At 33.1% G+C, this 24,113-nt stretch overlaps 3 protein-coding genes across 9 annotated transcripts; 1 reads left to right on the forward strand and 2 right to left on the reverse strand.

The window, feature by feature from the left end:
* Nucleotides 1-1,096: 1,096 nt before the first annotated feature.
* On the reverse strand, nt 1,097-12,609 carry LOC116340767 (S-adenosylmethionine synthase). Of its 5 annotated transcripts, XM_031767422.1 has the most exons (10): nt 10,916-11,185; nt 10,315-10,509; nt 6,670-6,747; nt 5,407-5,529; nt 5,030-5,134; nt 3,988-4,100; nt 3,118-3,261; nt 2,652-2,870; nt 2,274-2,590; nt 1,097-2,163 (listed from the first exon to the last, which is right to left on the reverse strand). In XM_031767422.1, the coding sequence occupies exons 2-10, from the start codon at nt 10,442-10,444 to the stop codon at nt 2,058-2,060; spliced, it is 1,335 nt and encodes a 444-aa protein (XP_031623282.1). In that variant the 5' UTR covers nt 10,445-10,509; nt 10,916-11,185; the 3' UTR covers nt 1,097-2,057. The 5 variants fall into 5 exon arrangements, with proteins under 5 accessions (XP_031623282.1, XP_031623280.1, XP_031623281.1 ...); XM_031767420.1 differs by lacking the exons at nt 3,988-4,100; nt 10,916-11,185 and adding an exon at nt 12,472-12,609 and having other exon boundaries at nt 5,022-5,134; XM_031767421.1 differs by lacking the exon at nt 3,988-4,100 and having other exon boundaries at nt 5,022-5,134; nt 10,902-11,165.
* A 2,048-nt stretch (nt 12,610-14,657) lies between these two features.
* On the reverse strand, nt 14,658-17,837 carry LOC116341364 (laccase-3-like). Of its 3 annotated transcripts, none has more exons than XM_031768378.1 (9): nt 17,503-17,837; nt 17,334-17,442; nt 17,093-17,265; nt 16,526-16,815; nt 16,330-16,462; nt 16,093-16,277; nt 15,774-15,957; nt 15,495-15,707; nt 14,658-15,429 (listed from the first exon to the last, which is right to left on the reverse strand). In XM_031768378.1, exons 1-9 carry the CDS (start codon nt 17,678-17,680, stop codon nt 14,945-14,947), a joined length of 1,950 nt encoding a protein of 649 aa, XP_031624238.1. In that variant the 5' UTR covers nt 17,681-17,837; the 3' UTR covers nt 14,658-14,944. The 3 variants fall into 3 exon arrangements, with proteins under 3 accessions (XP_031624238.1, XP_031624237.1, XP_031624236.1); XM_031768377.1 differs by having other exon boundaries at nt 16,093-16,265; nt 16,526-17,016; XM_031768376.1 differs by having other exon boundaries at nt 16,526-17,016.
* A 1,523-nt stretch (nt 17,838-19,360) lies between these two features.
* LOC116341285 (sodium/hydrogen exchanger 8) lies at nt 19,361-22,487 on the forward strand. Its single transcript, XM_031768245.1, has 4 exons — nt 19,361-20,318; nt 20,394-20,451; nt 20,520-20,654; nt 20,725-22,487. Exons 1-4 carry the CDS (start codon nt 19,608-19,610, stop codon nt 21,858-21,860), a joined length of 2,040 nt encoding a protein of 679 aa, XP_031624105.1. The 5' UTR covers nt 19,361-19,607; the 3' UTR covers nt 21,861-22,487.
* The last annotated feature ends 1,626 nt before the right edge of the window (nt 22,488-24,113 follow it).

Genomic DNA, 24,113 nt, shown 5'->3' on the forward strand with positions numbered 1-24,113 from the left:
GATGAAATTTAAAATTTAAAGAAATACTTTAGTTCTACGTAGAACTGTTCGTTACGAATTGAAACAGTGTCAATATGAATCTTCCAACCAAAATCAAAAAATGTCATCTGCTCAACAAGAGTCACTTCAGTGGACTTTCGCCCTGTATAAAAATAACAAAATCAGCGGTTGTTTTTTGGACTTTCGTTTTATTGTGTGAATTTTGAAATTGATTAATTCTAATCAAATACATGGTTTTAATATAAACTGATTATTTTGATAAAGTGAAAAATGTATTTTGCGACAAAAAAGATATGTTATAAAATGTTCAATAAATGCTATAAATTTTCATACAAAATCTGAACACTTCGTGTGTATTTAAGAAAAGAAGGAATTTTTCGGAATCAAACATAAAACGTTTTGAGATTATAACTATATCATCTACATACAAATTAAACGTTATTCATCGATGTATTTTTCAATGTAAATGGGTGTTTCACCAATTTTTTCGAAAAAGCGGACAATTTATTTTATAACATATCTTATAAGTCTCAATGAAAACACATTTCCAAATATGGCATAGATTGTGAATTTGTAAGAAGAATTTTTCAAGTGTGTGTGTGAATTTAACATTGTTTCTATTCCACAAAAAGAAATGTATAGAGCATTTTTTTTAACATCAAGGCCGATCATATCTTAGAATAATTGTTCTTTTTCTCTTCTGCAATAAAAACAAAAAAAAACATAAAATCGTTCTGAAATGATTTTTATTTGGATTTCAATTTTTCGATTGAACTGACGAAGTCGAATTTTGCTTTTTTGTGTATGTGTGTTCTCAAAAAAGGAAAATAATAAACAGGAACAAATTACAACTCTTATGGTCTGTATAAATTTAGTGATCGCAATGAATTATAAAAAAAAGGAATAACAAGAGGAACGGTTGGCAGAAAATGCTAAACGAGATATAGACCAAGCAAAATGAATGTAAAATTCTTTAAAAATCACGATCTTTTTTCGCTGAGCAAATCGTGATGCTCCAAAGTTTGAAAATGCAATTGGGTATGTCTGTAGCTCGCCGATGTGGAAAGTGTGCTTAAATAAGTAAAACAAAAATTGCTTCTATTGCCTGCTCAAAATTAAATAACATACGATTATACAATCATATCAAGAATTTATTGTAATTGATCACCGTGATAAGTCAGATTGCGTTCGATTGAAGACTAAATCGAGTATGAGATGTGTAAGCTATAAGAACCTACAATATCTAAATAATATAGTGGCTATATTAATCGGATGGAAGCTATACAACGTAGCTAAAAACTACAAATATTGTGTAAGTATGTAAATCGGACAATCGGTTAGTTATAATAGAATCATCATTAAATACACGAAGAATCGTTCATGGCTTAATGCCCATCGTTTGCTATATTTCTTTCATTTCAAAAATGTATAAAGTGTATTTTGTTTCTGTTGCCTTCAATAAAAAAAAAATGGTAACGCACAACGTCAATTACAATAAAAAACAAAGAATAAAACAATAGAACAATTACATTTTTTTTCTACAAAAAATTAGTGCATAAATATAGGAAAATAGAAAAAATTCTTTGATAAAATCAAAGATTTCACTGAACATTAATTTTGAACTTAAAACATGTTTGTTTGCTTTTGTTTCCTGTAGTAATGTTAAATTCGATGTGAATACAAAAGTAAGCACGAAATTGTATACAATTTAATGACGACGTGAGCAACATTATAAACAAAATTTTGAAAAATTTGTTATTTTTCTCTTTTTTTTCATCTCACAAATAATCCGCCTATATTCTATGTCGAGCTATTTTCAAAAGGATATACTATATACGTTAAACTCATTTATTTCGCTCTTAATTTACTTATTAAATTGTTGTTATTATTATTTTTTTGTTATGTGTTTGTTTGTGTATGTCTTCTTCTATGTGTTTGTGTTGAATATTTCTTAGGTTCTATAGAAGGTGTCTGATTTTTTGCTGTAGTTCTTATGAATATTTAGCCTTTTTCGCTGCAATAGATTTTTCATTACGAGCTTCGTCAAGTCCATCTAGTCAATCTACATCTAATTCTTTTGCCTGTTCCCATGGGAAGCAGTCACGTCCAAAATGTCCATAGCAACTGGTTTGTTGGTAAATTGGTTTGCGTAGATTTAACTCTCTGTTTGAAAAAAAAAAAAGACAAATTAATATCAATTCAGAGATTTTATCAAATTAATTTGGCCGAAGAAAATGGTAATTTTCAAAAAAAAAAAAAAAATGTGCACTTACTTAACAATGCGACCAGGTCGAAGATCGAAATTACGTTTGACGATTTCTAATAAGTCTCTCTGAGATCGTTTCGATGTTCCGTAATCGAATACAGTGATTGAAATTGGTTCAGCAACACCAATGGCATACGATACTTGCACCAAACAACGACGACAGATTTTGGCTTTAACTAGCGATTTTGCTACCCAACGTGCTGCGTATGCGGCTGATCGGTCGACTTTTGTGAAATCTTTTCCTGAAAATGCACCACCTCCATGTGCACCCCAACCGCCATATGTGTCGACGATAATTTTACGTCCCGTCAAACCAGCGTCACCCTTGAAATTCAAATGATTTTAATTAATAAACCGAAGTAAAAAAAAAACAGAGGAAACTTACCATTGGACCGCCAATAATAAATAATCCGCATGGATTGATGTGTACGATTGTGTTTTCATCAAAATACTGTTGCGGAATTACGATCCGGATAACTTTTTCCATTAATTCACTACGTAAATGTTCCAATGTGACTTTTTCCGAATGTTGAAGTGATACGACTACAGTATGAACACGTTTTGGTATGCATGCTCCCTTGTCAAACAAGTACTCACACGTGACCTGCCAAATAATAGAAAGAAAATCAATTAATTTTCATTTCAAAATTTATTGGTGTTGCAATCATTTATTTTAATTGAAAAATTACATCAGAAAAACGTTTTCATCACTGTTCAATCAAGAGTAGCAAATAATCATTTTTTGTTTTTGTCAACATCATGTACTTTTCTTTTCAAATTTTGTTAATTCTATCAGCAAGATTTATACCTTGATAGATTTTGAATAAGAACTAATTTTATCTGGTACGTACCTGTGTTTTTGAGTCTGGACGTGCCCACCAGAATTCTCCAGAACGACGAAGTTCGGCAATTTTAGCATTTAATCTGTGTGCTAATACGACCGTCAACGGCATACACTCCTCGGTTTCATCAGTGGCATAACCAAACATCAATCCCTTTATTTAATTTTTATCAATAAATGGACAAGAGACAAAGAAAATAATTTGAAAATGAATGTCATTGTTTTTGAATAGAAAACAAATAATAATCGAAAAAACGTGAATAAACTCGGTTAATATACAAATATATATCATGCAATTGGAATTAGTTTACACATCTGTTAAAATAAATTATGATTGTATTGATCTTTATTAATTTTGGTCAACAAATGAATTCATGTTAAATTTTGTATTAACACGTTTAGTCCAAAAATGCTCGAAATTGTGAATGTTATTTTAAGGTGAAATCAATCGGTTTCAAATGAATTTAGTATATAAAAAAGCGATTAATTTGTTTCTGAAAACAAACACGTGCAAATTTGTTTTTTTTTTTTTTTAATATAAAGATGCGTTGGTTCAACATGAATTGATTTGAATGAAGAGCGATAAATATATATACAATAATGGAGATTTTGATTCTGAAAAGTGGTGATATGCGATTGTAGATGAATTTAGATGTTTTGTTTGCCGATTGATTTCGATCAAAACTATTCTACATTCAACAAAAGTGACTGCGCGCGAAATCAATAACAACAAAATAATAATAAAAAAAAATTGGAAGACATTGCATGAGCAAGTTCAACTAAGTGCATCAGGAAAAGTGAAAATCCTTTACAAATCGGTTTAAATAGAGATAAAATGAAACATAAAAGCAACGCTACGGAATTCGAAGAGAGTGCTGACCTGATCACCTGCACCGATATCATCTTCGTCACGGTTCACATGAACACCGGCTGCAATTTCAGGCGATTGTTGATCCAATGCGAGCAAAACATTACAGGTTTTATGGTCGAATCCTTTGAAACAAAAGAACGAATCAAAATCATTTGTTTTTCTTTAATTTCATTTTCAGGCGCAACACTTTTATCAATTTTTTTTTTTCATCATTTTTGATTATTTTATTTCAGTAATATCGCTGTCATCTTGAATTCGGCACTAAATGACGACGCTTCGATTTTATTAATGTATCGTTTGTTGAACTTGATATTGAATGTATATAATGTTGGCGTTTTACGACAATATTACGTCATTATATCTGTCAATATAAATTGTGACTAAAGACTAAACATTGCGATACACTGGAAATTCTTGTTTAAACAATATCGTTGTAAAAATCGATATACTCTATGGCAAGCACTTGTGTTACGAATAAAATGCTATAACTATTGTTTGCGGTTGATTGAAGTGGGTCACTGCCCTCTCTTTCTCTCCATCAAAATTCAAAGTTTGATTCATGTTTACCAATTTTACATACAAAAAAGTTTCGGTTAATAGCATGCAAAATAAAACACAGGCTACAATAACAACGATGATAAAAATAGAGTCCAAATACTAGATTTTGGGGAATTCGCTGAGGTCAAAAAGGTTGATAATTACGTCAAAAAAATAACGATTCGGACAACACAATGAATGGGACAATCACAAAAATAAATTCAACCATTGTTGAGGTATATTTTTCTGTATTTCAGCAAAATAAATAAAACGATTCCCATGTGAGATGCAAAATGAATATGGCAACGATTGATAAAGAATTGTTCCCAGAATTTATGAAAAGAAGCAAATTTGAAAATGTTGTTCCGTAAGTTTGAATGCTAATCATTTCTTTTTTAGTGAAACAAAATTTAGTAATTTATTCGGTTTGTGTGTTCGAACACGATTCCCTGCATGATTTTCTTTGTATGGGTTTATTTCGTGTTTTGATTTTTGTTTGTGTGTACCTGATCACCAGCACCGATGTCTTCTTCCACACGATTTACATGAACACCGTTCGCAATATCAACGGATTGCTGTTCAAGAGCTACCAAAAGATTTAGGGAGCGCCAATCGAAACCTATAGTTTGTTGGTAGTTGGTTCGGAAAGTAGAATGTGAATAAGGCTTTTCATATATCATTCGGTTTTGTTTTTCGTCGGGACGATCACAATAAATACACTAAATAAAATCGAACGGTTCATCAAACAATGATGTAAGATGTGCGCCATCTCTCGTTTCAATTTCACTCTGTCTCTGTTTTTCTCTCTCATTTTTTTTTTAGATTATGCATAAGAAAGTGTACGGAGTCCGTGTAGAGAAAATGTGAGGGGCGCTCGGATGTCAAACTTACCTTTTGAGGAATCGTCATATCCTATATGATTTACTGTGTCACGTACAACTTTTTGATAGTCTACAACGGCTTTGCTCGTAATTTCACCGCACAATAAAATCATTCCAGTTTTAGCAACGGTCTCTGCAAATAAAAAATAATTATCGATTTATCACAATGAATTTTCTTTCAAAAATCATCTATATCATTCATTCTTTAAATTGATAAATGGTATTCATAGTGTGGTTGAGCTATTTTCATAATAAAACAAGGAAGCGAAAACGAAGTGTTACGAAATTGAAAAATTACGTGAAAAAATAAATGATTGAGTCAAATGGATTTAAAGAGAAAATTAACATCTGTGGCAGAGTCGGTTTATATCAAATAAATTAGTCGCCTCGACACGATATGAAAATAAAGAACGACATCGTGAAAAAGAAGACGAACAAAAAAGTTACGCATACACTGTCGCCCGACGACAATCATATGAAATAGATATTTTTAGAACACAACAATAGTAAGCAGTTGTATTGGATTACATGCAAAACACAGCAAAATGCGGGACACAACACCACCAAATGCTATATAATACTCTAGTTTGAAGCAGCTGATAATATCAGTGCTTTGTATGTAAGTAGAAAGCACATTTACATCCCATTTTCCGGTACGAGAAATAATCAAAATAGCCACCGTCGACAGTTACATCAATTTCGACGATTGAATATTTGTAGTCACGTTGCCTTGCTCTACATATACACGAAAAACATCGATGGCTCTTTGTATTTTGTTGTTATTTTTTTTTACCGGCATTCTAATCGCTTTGCTTCTTTAATATTAGGTTTCAAAAGTTGGGCTTTGTAAGTGGTGATATTGTCTGCATGCATTTTTGTGCGTTCATCGGCGCTTTCAATTTGAATACATAATTCAAACGATTTAACTTAAAAACATCTCAATTCGACTCATGCTAATTTTATCACATTCAAATGTGAATTTTCGACGAAATCATTTCAATCAACAATGTGGGAGATTTTTGCTTTTAACAGAGAGTGGAAGCCTAGGGGCTACCCACGAACTCGATACTAGAAAAACTAGAACATATTAGAAACATGTAAAATGTACATGTTATATGGCGTTTTGATAGAAATATTAGAAAAAATTAGCACATCCGTGGTTTCCCCTGAGTGGAAGCTCAAGCGATCTTACCACTTTGATAGAATATAATGAATTTTTTTTTTCAGGAAATTATTGACACCCTACAAATTTTACAAAATATATTTTACTTACCACATGCAACTTTCGCGTTCGGATCTTGCTTCAAATGGGCGTCCAAAACTGCATCACTGATTTGATCACACATTTTGTCTGCGAAGAAAAAAAGGCAAATAATTAAAATACAATTCTGTTTACAAAAAACTAAATCTCATAATTCATTTACAATTTGTGTATTGATTGTTTGGTTTGAAGTTCAATGTTATTACATTTAAATAATCGCAAAAGATAAGCAAAAGGGTAACGTAACCATCATTTAAAATTTGGGATCAAAAGAGAAGCAAAGGTCTAGACTGAATCCTCATATAAACAAACAATGGTAAAACAGTAATTTTTTTAAAAATTCAATGCAAATGTGTTTGTTATGTTATGTATTCTCTTGAAATGCTAAATACATATTTTTGGAAAATAATAAAGGACTCAGACGTCGTAGAATGCGAAAATATAATGAGCAAAATATCGCGTTACGATTTTTGCAAAGCTGTGTAGTTTTGCGAAATGAACTACAAAAGTGAATATACTGTGTTTGCAATTTTGATCGGTTCGCACAGACGATTCGCACGTGCACAACTTGCTTGTGTTCATGGTTTGGTATTTCATCGGTTCTCGATGTTCATGTGTCGCTTTTTGTATGATCATGGGATCAAACGTGAAGAATCAGATTAACCAAAATAAAAACTGACGTTGATTTTGATAATATGATAAAACGATTCCTTTTGCTACTTCCACGAATTTTTTCGTGATCGTGCATATATTTTTTTTGCTTCAATTATTTACGACTGGTTTTTTGTCATGCATTGTCCACTTCTCGGAAGAAAATCATGAATTTTCAACCGACTAAAAAAATGATTGTGCTGATTAAATAATTATAAAGTCGTTCGATTAGTTTTAACGAAAGCACTCGAAAGATTAAAAATCTTACTTCGAATGGAAATAATATTAATTATTGTTTACAGAAATTTGTGCTATCTCTCGTTCAGTCTTACATTGCCAATCTAGAATTCTAAGATGATAATGATACTTGACATAAAAAGAAAGAATCTAGAAAATGTTGATTGATAGGTTCAAAATCCGCCCAGCATGCGCATAAAACTAGCAAATTATCGAACAAGAACGTTGTGAATTTTAGTGGTGTGTTACTGGGTGCGCAACAAAATAAAGATGATCAGTGATACCTGGCGATTGATATAGCCTTTGTTGCGGTCATTACATCTTGAATTATATGTGCTTTGGTCTAAAACCGGTTTATTGGTTTTATTTATTCTTTCATTGGAAACGGGCTTAGAACATAAGAAAAGAATTCGAAGGCAATAAACGAAAGTAATATTATAACGTTGTTTGGCTGGAGCCTGAACCGCTTCATTTGTTATGATATTCTAAACACATGTGCGTTCGCAAATGAATGCGGCTGTATTTTGTTTATATTCGCAGTATGATCTCAATGCTGTGTTTCTGTCGGTGAGTCGTCAACGGAGAATGACAATTAGCACGACGTTTATTTTTTTCTCTTCTCAATGCGAAAACATTCGAATGATTCTTTTATTGCATTTAATTGAGCAACAATTTTTCCTTTATTAATTTCTATCTGTTTGCCACTGAATTGCGTAAGTGTCTCAAATGATTGCTATTCACACACGTCAAGCTGAATTCCAGACGTGTAATATCGACAACAATTTTTTTATTATGTAAATACTTGATAAACATTCCAATATATATGTGTGTTCGAGACGCGCCAATCGAATATTACATCCAAGTGTAATAAATGCAAAGCAAAAGCATATTACTGTATGTACCGGTTAGCGGCCACTGTCAAACCATGTATATGCAAAAAAGAAAATACAAAACATGCCAAACAAATACGAATGGCTGAACTGTTGTATCTAAAGATAAATACTGGTATGTCTAGTCTCTAGTATGGGCACAACACACATCACCGTCGGCAATTTTCTTGGGAGCCACTACTATGGAAATTCATGGAATTCTTTTTCTATCTGTATCTATGTCGATGTCATGAGAAAATCTTGAAACAAGTGTTAATTTACTACCTGCTGGCTGTGACTACGATTTCGTTCATGTATGTCGCCAAAAAGATTTATGCCATAATCGGATTTGTGCCATTGTATACATATTGGTATGAACATCTGCTCCGTTTGCCAAACATGCGCATAAATTTTCACTTGGAAAAAAAAAGAATGAATTACACTTGAGCGTGTATACTAGGCTGCAAACGGAAAATTTTACGATTTCTAATAGTCAAAAGGCACTCAAAGAAATTATTACCGAAACATCAAAGGAGTGTCAACGAAACAATGAACAATGTCCTTTTTGATCTAAATTCGTTCGCTTTGTGACTATGCCAAGTCCACGTGGTAGATTTTTTTTACAATTATGGCATGTCGTCATCGATTATCGTGAAATATGACATGGAACGTAAAAATTCCCAGATAAAAATTGCGACGAAAACAATTTTTACGTTCGCTTTCAAAGTGGAGTTCATCATCACGAACTATTATGTGAATGTGTCACCACAACAATTATTATTCGTTTTTAGTGAGGGTTTTTCATTTTTATCAATACTCATTGACTTCAATGCTATTGTTTGCTAACAAATATGATAACATAATTGAATTAAAAATTGAGCGCGATCTTTACTCTTGGCAAAAAAAAAGAATATACAACTTAAAGCACTAACAAAAAAGTACACAAGCGGCTCTTACTGTCGATTTCGATTTCATTTTTAAGTAGATAGTATCACACACGTTGATTGTGTACAAATCATCTGACTTTAATTTGGGTTGTCAGCACCGCCATTCGTTTTTAACTCTATGCGATTAAGCTATGTTTTTTTTCCGTATGTGACATGACTCCCGTGTGTTTCATTGCATGCGTATTGGAATAGCACGCGCCAGATAGAATTCAAGTTGAAATATTTGAGCATATGGATCCAGACACGCGTATCAGACGCCATATTGGGAATGCGGTAATCTAGAATTTGTTGAGCACTTTGTCTTTGAGCACACATTTGTTTTACAGTGTCTTGACCATTCGCAAATCAATAAGATAATGAAAAATTACTTTTTCGCTTCACTGTTTCGGTTGTTGTTACCACATCGATTTATTACAGTTGGAAAATTTGGAAATCACCAATTATTGGTATATCACTTCACGTAGTTGACATGTAATAAAAAATGTTACCGTCGCCGCTTCAATTGGGTTACGGATTAAACACAATCGCATATTGACATTTTTCTTCGTGGCAAATATTCGTAATCACACACTGATATTCTGATTATTTTTTTTTAATCATAGCTAAGGGACATTAGAAACCATTGGAAGTGACAGCGTTTTCATCGTAAAATTTCGACTGTGTGTCAAAGAACAACATTTTAATAAATACGCATTACATTTACGCAACGAAAAAGTAATTCTAAATTTAGACAAGAGCATTTGAGATGCATAGAAAAGTACTCATGAATCACTGTGAATCACTTGAAAAAGATGGATTCAGTACTTAAAATGTTATTTTTGTACAGTTTTAAGGCCATCATTTTTTTTTCATTTGCATTCGTAACACAATGCATTGAACGTAACATTTTGTATACAAATCATCAAAGATTCTGGTTTCGGGGCATATTAAATTCCTTAATGTTGGATACCTACCGGGATGACCTTCACCAACTGATTCCGAAGTAAATAGAAAGATTTGCTGATCCTCCATTTCGTATAATCCACCTCCATTGGCGTTGCTGTGGCCATTAGTGTAACCATTTGTATGAGTTGATTGCGGCATTGTTTCTCTCTGTTTTCTTATTTTCGTTCAACTATCTCTGATGTGGGTCCGAATCCGAAAAAAAACTAATAAATTTTAAAAACAATAAATTAATAACGACACTCTTGTGTTTTCCGTTTTTCATTAAAAAAAATTCAAACATTCAATTGAATCTTCCTTTGCGAATTTTAATCGCTCTAACACACACTTCGAAATTGGTACATATATTTCGTTCTTTTTTTCGCTCTATTTTGCAAGGTTTTGAAATTCATAAAATGATTCATGAACACATTTAACTATGAACGAATTCGCTTGCGATTTTCTTCTTCTTTTTTTTTTATTGTCGAAGCACACAAAAGTGGATTCGCGCGGCTTTTATTCTATACACACAAATTCACTTTTTTATAATATTTTTTTTTTGTTAGATTCTATATTTCCTCAATCATTAACCAATTTCACAAGTATTTCAATTTATTACCAGATTTTACGTACTTTGAATTGCACTTTAAAATTTTCGTATTTTTTCAATGTGTCGTTTGAATTTTTGTTGTTGTTTGTCTTCTGATTGTGAATTAATCGAAAAAAAATGTGTTCGATTAATTTTTGGTTGTTTTTTTTTTGTGAGATAGGGAGAAATACTCATACAGCGATGTACGATTTGTGAGCCCTCGAGAATGTCGTCTGTATCACATCAACGTAAGTAAAGAGACAAACATAAATGGCGTGCACGATTTTATATAGACTCGGAATTGTACCGCTTCGTACGAACGAGAACCAATCGCAATTGTTTGTTGCTGTGTTAGTGCATGCGCTTCATTCGTTTCAATACTCTTTTTTCCGTATTGCTGTATGCCAATTGGTTGTGTAGTTGTGTTTTCTTGTGTTGCGGCACAATTGAAAAAACCATGTGCTTCACACAGTACGAATATACACATTTCGAACTGTCAGCACATTTGCGGTTCATTGTGTGCGTTTAATGACGTTAAACCGTATTCAAAGAAGCTCTTTTATTCTCTTCATTGTTTATGTGCATCATTTGAAAATGGAAATCTTTATGTTTGGTTTATTTTTTCTTGCATTTTAAACGGAATCAAGATTACAAATGTTTACTTTGAAATGATTTTATTTTAATTTTACACTTCTGCATTATTTTACTGGACGTTTTCATTTCGTTTAATCTTATTTCATTCAAAGAATGTTATTTTGGTCGCATATGAAAAAAATGATTTGTCCATTATCAGACAAGTATAATCGGTTTTACGTCAAAAAATTTTTGCCGAGAAATCGTTCCCTATTCTCATGTAAACAGTTTTTTCGTTGACAACAAATGGAAATATGTTTGTAACCAAAAATAAAAACATTTCTATCAGACAACAGACGCATAGAAAAATGTTTGACTTAGTAAAAATCATAATATTTTTGGCACAGGTCAAATTTTTTTGTATTCGAAAGGGCAAATTACTGTCTGATCTTCATTTCTTTGATAAAAATACAAAATTAAAAATAGAAATTGTATTAAAATGAAAATAATGTTGTATGAATTGAAAAGAGGTCACAGCATTTAAAACACACTCCGAATTGCCGGAAACTGATTTTGTCATTGTTTCAAAACAGTTGCTGAACCGATCGCTATAAAACCACTATCTATTCCAGCTGTGGCCTCCTTTGACAAAAGTTCGTCGATACTACTGACTCAGTAGTCTTTTCAATTGATTTCGCAATTAAATATTGAACACAGTTCCAAGGAAACTTGAAATCAATTATTGAACTTGATCCGTTCCCGATAAGATTTCAACGAAAAAACGTTGTGAAATTATTGCAATTAAAATTTAAAGAAGAAAAAAAATCGTGAAAAATGTGTGCGCCTCACGATGCTAACGCCAATATATTATACAAAAAAGAAACTACACAATTCACACGTGGCTACTCGGTTTGCATTCTTATCAAAAAGAAATAATTGTCGCAAAAAGAAGAACTTGCACATCACACTAATTCAACAACAAAAAAAATATGTAGAAAAAATTTCCATAACATCAGGGTGTACGAACCTTATTTTTTGTACTCAAAATGATCAAATTTACTAACTGGTTTTTTCTACTTTAATTTTAATTCAACTTTGAAGTTAAATATTCACGATCGAAAAAAGCCTCCTACTGCTTGAAATTTCACTTGAATAATGACAAGAAATCGATTCGATTGCTGCTTAATAAACATCCGTCGTAATGATTTGTTTCTTTCTTTCCTAATCGAGATAACCAGCTGATATTATTATTAGACAAATTGCACTGGACCTCTCACATGTTTCGTTCCGAGCGTGGCTCATGACTATGCATCTTTTTCTGTCGAATACAACATCTACGTCTATCTCGCTCTCTTTGTCATGTATTTCATTATAACGTTTTTCTTTTTCGTTCACATAACAACGAGTACATAAAAATATTTCATTTATTATTTAATTATTTTTGTTATTTCTATGGATCATCATGGATGTGAGAAAAGGAGCTTCTGAAAGGTGATGGCTGTTTTTTTTTTATTTACAATCATCAAAAGTTGATGATAATAAATAACCTGATTGAATGGCGAAAAAATACGCTTAATTTAAAAGAAAAAAAAAACATCGGATGTTAATCATTTATTACAATAAAATTATTGGCATCATATTTACACTGTTAAATGAATAAATGTGCCATAAATTCGATAAGAGTGGCCTGATACACAATGTAAGTGTATATAAAAATAAAAACGTACGAGATTTGGAATGATGGCTCGTGATTCGCGCGACAAATCATACCAGTGGTATGATACCAACGATTCGGACTAATCTAAAGCATTCACAATCGTCGTGTTGGTCAAATAGGTGGAAAATGACAGGCATTCTATTTAATGCAAATTTTAAACAATATATTGTACATTTATTCGAAAGAGGTTTTAAAATAAAAAAAGTCTTGAAACATTTCTCACCACATGAAAGATAATCCATACACACGTTCGCCACTTAAATTTCATATAAATGCTGATCCAAATGTTAATTGAGGGAAGTGTGCAAATAGTGTACAAAAAAGTGTCGTTGATATGGATATATCAACACGAACAGCACAATATGAATCATTGTTGAAATGCAAATGTCCATCTATAGTTTGATCGACACTCTTGAATTTGATGAAATAGATATGCAGAGCACAAAATTTGGGCTTAACTAACTGGTAGACATGAACTCGATACTTGAGAGAAAAGACGAACAATCTAGAGCTTACTAAGAACCATGTCTCTTAGGGAAAAAGCAACAATTGAATGTTTTTATTTAAATGAAATTACTAATTCTTATCCCATAATTGTTATGATTATTATTTTATTGAAATTATTTAATTATAATTTGCGCAATTCAATAAAATTGATTTGAAGAAAGCAAAAAATGAAAGTCACGTTTGCGTATTTCCCAATGCTTTGTTTATCAGCTTCGTTTTGATTCATTTGTTTGCTTTTTCCACAAATGTGATCATGATCAGGCTGAAAAAAATATATTTTTCAAAAATCGGAGTTTTGTTTTCGTTTTCACACCACAAACACGCAATTTTTGAAAAATAAGCCGTCATTTATTCCACACCGCTATTACAATCTACAATATTTGCCATATAGAAAAAATCGTATGATTTTTTTGAAATCAGTTATTTTTTTTAGTTTTTTTATATTTGTTTTTTGCTAAAAGTATCAAGCGCAAAAAAATGCGCGCCGAAATGAAATGAACTTGAAAACAAGCATGATTGCTTTGGAACGAAAGAAAGAAAGAAAAAGGAAATTGAAAGTTATCATCGCGCGTTTGTCACGTCATGCTCTTGCAAAAAAACTTCGACAATGAGTTTCAATTTTTCTCTTTTCAATTTTTTTGGTGTTTAATATTTTTTTACAAAAAATATATGCGCAAGAAAGAAAAGAGTGAAAAATGGTTATAATCAATATATTCGAATTTAAGGCGCAATTTTTTATTAAATATATTCATTGATTCGTTCAAAAACCAAGAACTCAATCAGTTCACTGCAACAAAAACTGTTTTACGTTTACACAGCAAAACAATTCAATTCGAATGCAATAGTAATCAAAAGTTTTGTTTTTCAAAACAATCATTATTCATTTAACAGTTATGCGGTGCAATTAAAACGTCAATTCAATCGATACGAATCAAGAACTCTGATCAGTAAACCGTGTGATTTTACTTATTTCTGAAAAGAAAATCACATTGTGAAAGACAAAAACTTCATTTATTCATTAATCACTACAGGAATGCACGTAAAAAATCGAGTTCTCTTCAATGGCTTGGAAGATATTATTGTGATGTATTTTGAATACACTAACTTAGAGTATATACTAACAAATGTCATGCGTTTTACACATCATGTAAAATGGTTGTTTCTATAAAGTTAAAATAAAAAATTTGCAAAAGCAGCGAAAAATTTTTGATTTTAAACTGCAGAAAAGCACATTCCTTTGAAATTTTGATTTTAACATTGAGTTTTGCGTTGACATTCATAAATTTTTGATGAATGTTTTAATTTTTTCGGATATTCTGTTTCTTATGCGCGATTTTTTGACATTTTGTGGTGATTTTTTCAACTTTTTTAGATGATGTTTGCTCTTTTTAGCCATTTTACAGGGGCTATCACAAGATTGTGGAAACGAAACCTTTGGTAAATAGTCACCACAAGTTGGAAAATTTGGTGGCGGTTTTACCATGTCTTCTTTTTCGCCTACTTTAATAATAGCCATCATGCCGGTATGCATATGGAATTCGAAGTGACAGTGCAATAGCCAATATCCCGCATTACATGATCTAAATCTCAATCGAACAAAACCTCCACTGGGAACGCTTATAACATCCTTAACCGGGGGTAGCTTCGAAGAGTCTGCGAAGGCTGTGCTACCACTTTTATATTGTTCCATGCTCCCCATATCCACCACTTGAAATCCATAACCATGCAGATGAATCGGATGGTGAATAGAGCCACCACGTCCTGAATTATTTGTTTGAAAGAATTAAATTTTAACAAATACGGTATGGTTATTATGCAATTCTTACTTCCACTGTCGTACAAGAAGAACTCATAGACTTCACACAGTTTAAGCGGAATTAAATGAATGCAGTTGCAAAGATCTTGACGATCACAGTTTGCTGGCAAATTTTTTGCATTACAATATTTAACATCGGAATCATCTTGGGTTAGCACTGAAATCGGCGGATGCATCATCGATATATTATTTATGGCAGAAATAACGGCAAAATCACCAATAGCTAAACACAAAGTAAAATCGATGGATGTAAAATAAAATTCATTATTTGTATATTGCATAGACATACTGAAGTAGTTCATTGACCTATCGGTACCAAGTACATTTCGGAATTCAAGTTTGAAACGTTTTTTTATTTCTTTATTTCTTAAATTTCCTCCAGTTGGGTATGGTATCTGTTTTTGTTGTAAAGCAGCCACGCAATAGCTGTTCGAATTTTGATCAGTGCAATCCGTATGCGGATGATTCAAGTACTGAAATGGAATAATGAAATGAATGCCGAGAAACATACTGTTTCTCAAACAAATTTTCGGGAAATCGGCTTTGAAATGAAATGAATTGACGTTCAAAAGATTACTACACTCATGGTTTTCTTTGGATGAACTCACAGATACTGTTGGATCATCTAGTGATTTATAGCTTGGTCTTGTAACCAATGGTGTCTGATCTTGAATTCGATGTTCAAAAGTATCTAAATTGTCTACGAAAATGATTCGAGCGAATTCTTGTAGCTTCAAATTTTCACAACCTCCCAAAGCACGTACTCGCATCAATTTCTCCACTAAAATGTTTTCTTTCCAATAAGTAATTTTTTTATGGCAAAAATGCACGAAACTCAAACTCACTTGTTTGTAGGTCGCTTCTTGCATCCATAACAAAATCGTAGCGTTCTCCCGGTGCGCTAACTATACGATCGACTGTTACTGGAATAATAGAATAGCTGTCTGTTGCAGTCACTTTTAGTCGATGTTCTTCAATCTACAATGATCATTTTAAATCAACCAAATTAAATTTTTGTAAGCCAAAGTAAATAATACAAACACTAAATTCCATTGGACAATTATGTGAACCAGTATTGACAAGACGGAATAGATGTCGTTTGCCTCTTTCAACATAAAATACTGCCATTGGTGCAAAAGTGAAATTTCCAAATGGAACATTGTTGAAACTTCCACAACCGTTAATCAGAATACTATCAGGACGTAATGGTTGATTCTTGTGCCCTGGTATAAATTCTTCTGACAAGAAGTTATTCCAATCACTCAATACGATTGAGTGCTCTGCTCTATCGTAATCGTAATATTTTGCATTTGGATCATTTTCTTGGCGAACTGTAAATGATCCAAAAATGCCGTTACCTCTCTGCACTCCAGAATGTGAGTGATACCAAAAAGAACCAGGTTGTGGAACATTAAAATCATAGCGAAATGTGTTTCCCGATAGGATCGGACACTGTGTTACCATTGCCACACCGTCCATAAACGGTGTTTCCTCTTGTAAAATTCCATGCCAATGAATGACAGTTTCACTACCTGGTTTTTTCGTTCAAATACATTTTATTATTGATATAGATTTATTGGAATTGGAATGGAACAAAATTATTTTTACCAGGTAACTCATTCATAACATCGATAATGACACGATCACCTTTGCAAACATTAATTGGCATTCCAGGCAATCTACGATTCACTGTCATTATATTACGTTGAACGCCGTTTGCCGGTATGCAACCGATATTGAAGCAATCATCGATATTTTGATGCACACAGTTGCGACATAATCTGTGAAATGGATTTTTGGATTATTTAGAAAATCATTGGAGAAAAATGCGGTAGGGAATTCAACATACCCTGACATTGTGTCATAGGTGTCCACCATAAATTCGTAATAGCAAATCTTTGGTTTGTCATCAGAACAGTCACGGTAGCAGCTTTTGCCATCGTTGAATGTTGTTCCGTCTTGATGGGAATATTTTTAATTTAATTAAATCGCTTTTTATATTTGTCTTTTTTTTATACCCTGTCCGAATCTTTTCATTAAGTCCACTCTAGATAAATGTATTTTTCCAGATTTACAGTTATTTCCACACTTGCAATTAGTTCCACGTCCACAGCTTACCATCAGTGAGATTAAACAGAGAAACACGATTACGATCGATTGTTTTGTATTGAATTGTGGTACCATTTTTAATATCATATTGGATCACAATAACGCCCAAACACTTAGTGAATTTCAAAGAATCAATGTCAAAATTACACTCAAACTGAATTTCTTTGAAGTCATACATTTAACTTTATATTAAAATGGTCAGAAGCACTTTGATTTAAGCATTTTTACATGACAGAATCTCTGGGAACTAGTAACACAAATCATCAACGGCCAAAAGTGGACGCATTTAAATACTCTACTGAACGTGAGGTGAATTCACAAACAAATAAATAAATCAAATAAATAAAGCGGGACACAGGTGTTTAAAGCTGATAAGAAAATAGCCAATGTAGATCAAGCGATGTTTTATTTTTGCACAAAGTAAACAAATACATTCGACTAATCGGTTTCATTTAAAGCATTGATTGACTCTAATTTTTTAAGGTAAATTTACCTGAATTGATTCTGATTTAAGATCAGTTGCGGGTGGACACAAGTTAGAAAACTAAAAAAAACTAAGATAAATTATACCTTAGGCAAACTCAGCCATAGACTAGTGGTTAGCGTGCCAGGTTTGTGAGCGTGAGGACACGAGTTCGATTCTCGGTCAAATTTGGTCCGGTATTTTTCCACCGTGATTCGCTCAGGAATTATCAGTGGTTTTATGCGGAATAGATTTGGCCGGGTTTCGGGCTAGTGGAGTGCTTCGGAGGGCACTTAAAGCCGTCGGTCCCGTGTGTGTGCACAAAGAATAATGGGTTCAGCATAGACACACGTAAAATGGAGTGCCTTTACGTTAGGTTGGTGTCTTGGATATGTCAAATATCCAATACGTCAACCGTAAAAAGGTAGTGCGACATCTCTGGTGAATATACCGGTAAACCAGCGATATGTGCATTCCTCCATTGAAATAAGAAGAGCCCAACGCCATCTAGGAATGAATGGAATACTTGTGACTGTCACGACAATTGACTTGAGAAGAAAGCCCTGGTCACTGACCCTGTACGGAGGCTAGTTACATGGCTGCTATAAAGTGGGCCACACCGTGGGAAGCATTCTCCAAGCAATCGAGTGACAGCACAAGTCGGGTCGTCATGCAATAAGTTACGAAACTTGAGCATCGAAGTGAATAACTCCCCGTTTAATCCAATAATCCAATAATCCAATACCTTAGGTCTTATCAAATATACAGGTTATATACTAAAAAAATAAGAAAATTTAGCAATATTAGAGCTCGTGTCTTCCCCTAGTATGCACCTCATTAGAAAATAATTTTATTATTGAAGTAGTAAGCGCCATTTGCATAGCAATTTTCATATATTGTACATATAACCGTTAATAACAATTAAGTTTATCTGAGAATAAATTGAGCTTAAGACTTAAATGAAACAGCGAAAAAATTCTAATGCTGTATTTGAGTGACAGCTGGTAACTAGTTAAAACATAAGACGTTCCCATATTTTATTAACGCATTTAATCATATTTTCTCAGTCTTAATTCAAAATACATATTTTATTTGGCATTTTGGATATAAATCTTTAGAAATCAATAACTCAATTTAAAACCTGAATCATCACGCGCGCCAAAATTCAAATTCTCAAAACAATTGTTTAAAACTCTAATGACATTGAACGCATCCATTATATATACATTCGTCTGACACTATATACATTCATGCACAGAGTTAAGAACGTCATGTGTTTGACATTTCATGTGACGATTGTTATTTTTTATATGATGCTGAAGTAATTTTTTTTTTCACATACGTATGACTGCGGAAAAATGACAAAGTTTACGTGTGTAATTTGAATTTGCAGAAAAGCACACGCATCGATTTTTTTTATTTGATTTTAACGTAGAGATGGTACTAAGCGGCAGTGTTTATATGAGTTGTCATCGTATTTAAACAGTTTGGGTGAGAGAATTACGGTGAAAAAGTGTTATTGATTGAAACATATGTTAAAAATCAAACGTCATGACGAATACACGGAAATCATCACGATCCAGGGCCATTTTTATGTCACAACTATTCTTATCAATAATATTGGTAATTTGTACGAGTTGCCTTATAGATAGTGTCCAATGCGATGCGGCTTCAGGCCAAATATCATCGTCTGCTATTCCAAGCACGATTGCAACAAATTTAACGTCGCCAACTCAGGGCACAAGTACTACAAGCAACGTTACCAGCAGTACACCGAAATTGAATCAAAGTGTAAGCACTCCGAATGACAATAATCATTTGGTTAAACCATCGTCATCAGTTGCCCCAGAGATTTCGTCAGATGGCGATAATAAAGAATCGGATGCCAATAATACCGTTAGCAAAACAGATGAATCGAAAGCCGTGGAGCAAGAGCACAATAATTCAATGGCCATATTTTTTGTGTTATGTATCATTGCATTGGGAATACTTCTGATTCATACAATGCTTGAGACAGGCTTTCAATACTTGCCAGAGAGTATTGTAGTCGTGTTTTTGGGCGCACTCATTGGGCTTTTAATAAATTTACTGTCAGATCAAAGTCCAAATTGGAAACGTGAACAAGTTTTTTCACCGACCGCATTCTTTTTGGTACTTTTGCCACCAATCATCTTTGAAAGTGGATACAATTTACATAAAGGAAACTTTTTTCAAAACATTGGATCGATTCTAGCTTTTGCTATTGTTGGCACCACTATATCGGTATGTTTTACTTTTCCACCTATTGTTTTTCCATTATTTTCATATTTATTTTGATTGGGAAAATTCTTTCTTCAGGCATTCACAATCGGAGCAGGAATTTACATTTTGGGTATGGCTGATGTTGCCTATCGATGTAAGTTTTTTTCAAAGCTTTTTTTTACTTCGATGGACAAAATCACATATTTTGGTTTATTTTTGTAGTAAATTTTGTGGAAAGTTTTGCATTTGGCTCCCTAATTTCTGCGGTCGATCCAGTTGCAACTGTAGCCATATTTCATGCCATCGACGTTGATCCTGTTTTAAACATGTTGGTGTTTGGCGAAAGTATTTTAAACGGTAAGTTTTCCTCTTTTGATTTCAAAATTTCGCAGTTTGCTCTTAGAACATGAACATTTTCCGTTTTCAGATGCCATTGCTATTGTTTTAACAACAACGGTTTCTCGTATCCCTGACTCGGATTTTTCGGAAGCAATTTGGTCTGGATTTAAAACATTTTTAACAATGTTCTTTGCATCGGCCGGCATTGGAGTTGTATTTGCGTTGATTAGTGCGCTTCTTTTGAAGCATATTGATTTGCGAAAGCATCCATCCTTGGAATTCGGTCTGATGTTGGTATTCACATATGCACCGTACGTACTTGCCGAAGGTATACATTTGTCAGGCATAATGGCGATTTTATTCTGCGGCATTGTAATGAGCCATTACACTCATTTCAACTTGTCAACAGTGACTCAAATAACCATGCAGCAAACTATGCGAACATTGTCATTCATTGCAGAAACATGTGTTTTTGCTTATTTGGGTTTGGCAATATTTTCGTTTGAGCATCGCTGTGAATTGGCTCTCGTCATATGGGCAATCATTTTGTGTTTAATTGGACGTGCATGTAATATATTCCCACTGGCGTATATGGTGAACAAATTCCGTGAGCACAAAATCACCAATAAAATGCAATTTGTAATGTGGTTTTCGGGGCTGCGAGGTGCCATTTCCTATGCACTATCATTGCATGTAGAATTTGCCAGAGAAGAATCCCGTCGAGTGATGATTACAACCACACTAATTATTGTCTTGTTTACGACTCTTGTTTTTGGTGGATCGACAATGCCGTTGTTGCGATATTTGCAGCCGGGTAAAAAATCAAATAAACGTTTGCGAAAACATTCGGGAAGAGGACGAAAAAGTTCAATATCGTTAAGTAAAACACGTGAATGGGGTCATGCAATTGATAGTGAACATTTGTCAGAGTTCACGGAAGACGACGAAGTTGGTGTTACAGTAAGACTTGGTGGTTTCGCTCTATGGGACACAAAATATTTAAAGCCATTCTTTACAAGACGATTTACAACACAAGAGCTACACGATTGCAAGAGTCAAATGACCGATTTAACCAATAAATGGTATCAGGCGATTAGAGTGTCGCCCGATCACAGCGATGAAGAGGATCTAGGAACTGCATCAACGCTACCGATGGCATCGCGGATGGCATCACCAGGCACATCAAACAGTACAAGCATTCAAAGCTTTACAACAAACGCATAGACACAATAAATATACTTATGAATTTAGACGTAATTTTTACACCAACAACTCAGTGCAAACACAACGCCTTCAGTTCGGATAACGAGATAGAGTAGTTGAATGTAAATTTGAGAACATTAGCACAAAATGATAATAAGAACCAATTCGAATGCTATAAGAATGTTTCATGTGCTGTGAGGTGCTATAAAGATGCGACACATTTTTAGTATTGAATATCTTTTCTTCGATGTTTTGCTTAAACGTACAGTTTTAAAATTAATTTATTTAAAATGTAAGCATGCGATATATTCAATATTTATTTGAAGCGAGTAGATAGTTTTTCGACAGTAGATATTGCACAGAAAAAAAGGTTCGTCACCTGAAAAGACGCCGGTCGCAAGTATTAAATAGTCCAAAGATTTAAGTCGAAAAGGTCAAAAGTGAAGGTGAAAACTTGAAGTGATTTTTACACATTTTGAGATTACTTATGTCTCAAAACAAAACAAAAAAGATCCACGTGTTTGACATGTATAATTTATTTTTATTTTGGTGTGACTTAGTTACCAACGTTTTTTTTCAATGGCTGTTGGTTTTCATTTGTGATATGATATGATCAGCATCAAGTCGAGTTACATTGTTTTTTTTTTTTGCCCAAATGTAAAAAGAAAATTCTATTTGGTTTTTGGTTTGAATAAAATAGTAAATAAAATTGACCTTGAATTTGTGATTTTGATTGCCACGCATAAACATTTTACAGCAAATTTCAGCGCGATCTGGTGAAAATTGCACGAAGTTTGAAGTTTCTCAACTGATTACACATATGCTATATTGGATGGCATTTATGTGAGCAAGCACTTTTTGGTTGCAATTTATGTTATTGATGAAGGAAATAGTGCATTCACCCTGAATGATAATGAGGAACGAAATAACCGATAAATGTCAAGCGAATTTTACTTGAGCCAATTATTTATTGGCCATTTTTTTGGTGTGCGCTGAATACTCAATGCTAAGACATTTATTATCTTATAGCCTAGGGATTCCATCTTGTCATCCACATTCTTCCAATCCAAATATGAAAGTAATTGATGTATCCAACAATGACCTCAGGCGATAACGAAAATTCGTAATTGTGATCGACAAAAGAATCACAAACGAATTATACATCTCACCGCTGAAAGAAGTACTTGCGGTATTGAATATGGATGTATAACAATTATTTTAGCTACCTCAGGAGAAATAACCGCTGAACGAACAAAACAAATTGCAATAAAAAGTATTGAAATGCCAATGAGCAACCAAACGTTAATTGTGAAATGCCCATCATTTATTTCCCTTTCAATGAAAGTGAAAGCACCCAATACTAGTAGCACCAGAGTAAATATCACGTATTATTTTTTATCTGTGTCGTGCAAGTAATGTGTATTAAAGTTTTTGATTGTTTTGTTTTGTATCGGATTTTCAATGAACATTGTACGTTTAGCATCGCCACATAAATTATAATGATTATAACTTTATTTGCATACTTTTGCTCTTGTTGGCTTTCGTTGAATTTTTTTTTTGTGTGCTTAATTGCTCACGATCAATTTTCGTAGTTACATCAATCTTATAATTGAAATTTCTTTTTGTGGATATCATTTTCAAAATCAACATAAATCACAAAAAACGCATGCATTGTTTCAATTATCGCTGATGATGAAACTACATATTATGAAATTCAATGACATCAACAAACAATGCGAAGAGAAGAATGGAACAATGTACCGATTAAAAGTGAAGAAAACAAAATGATCAAAACTTTAATCACGTCGATTCAAGCAATCAAGCGAAATTAAAAATATCAATCCATTTCAATTTATGCAATCTGTGCATGCTTCACATGCATAGTCGCACCCATACACACTACACAGTAAATGTTTCATTCGGCAGCGGAAGAATTTTCAATTAAGAAAATACATGCATTTTTACATATTATTTCGAGTTTTTTTTAATACCTCTGTAGATGAACTTCCTCGTATGAGATGGTGCTCAGATTGTACTTACAAGAAGCTGAGATACTTTGATGAACACGTTTTGCCATAACTTCAATTTATTGTTCAACATTTGAAGTGAGCGCTATTGAACGAAATAGTTTTTTTTCGTGTTCCGATGCAAGAAAAGTATTGATGTTCATGGTTGCTCTAAATATAAATAACCTTATAAAAGTAAAAAAGCACACATTTTTTTGGTAACAAAATTAAATTTTTTTAATATATATTTACATTTCTTGCATAACAA

This window comes from Contarinia nasturtii, unplaced genomic scaffold (assembly GCF_009176525.2).
Source record: "Contarinia nasturtii isolate CC-2019 unplaced genomic scaffold, AAFC_CNas_1.1 Cnas_scaffold_695, whole genome shotgun sequence".
Lineage (NCBI taxonomy): Eukaryota > Metazoa > Arthropoda > Insecta > Diptera > Cecidomyiidae > Contarinia > Contarinia nasturtii.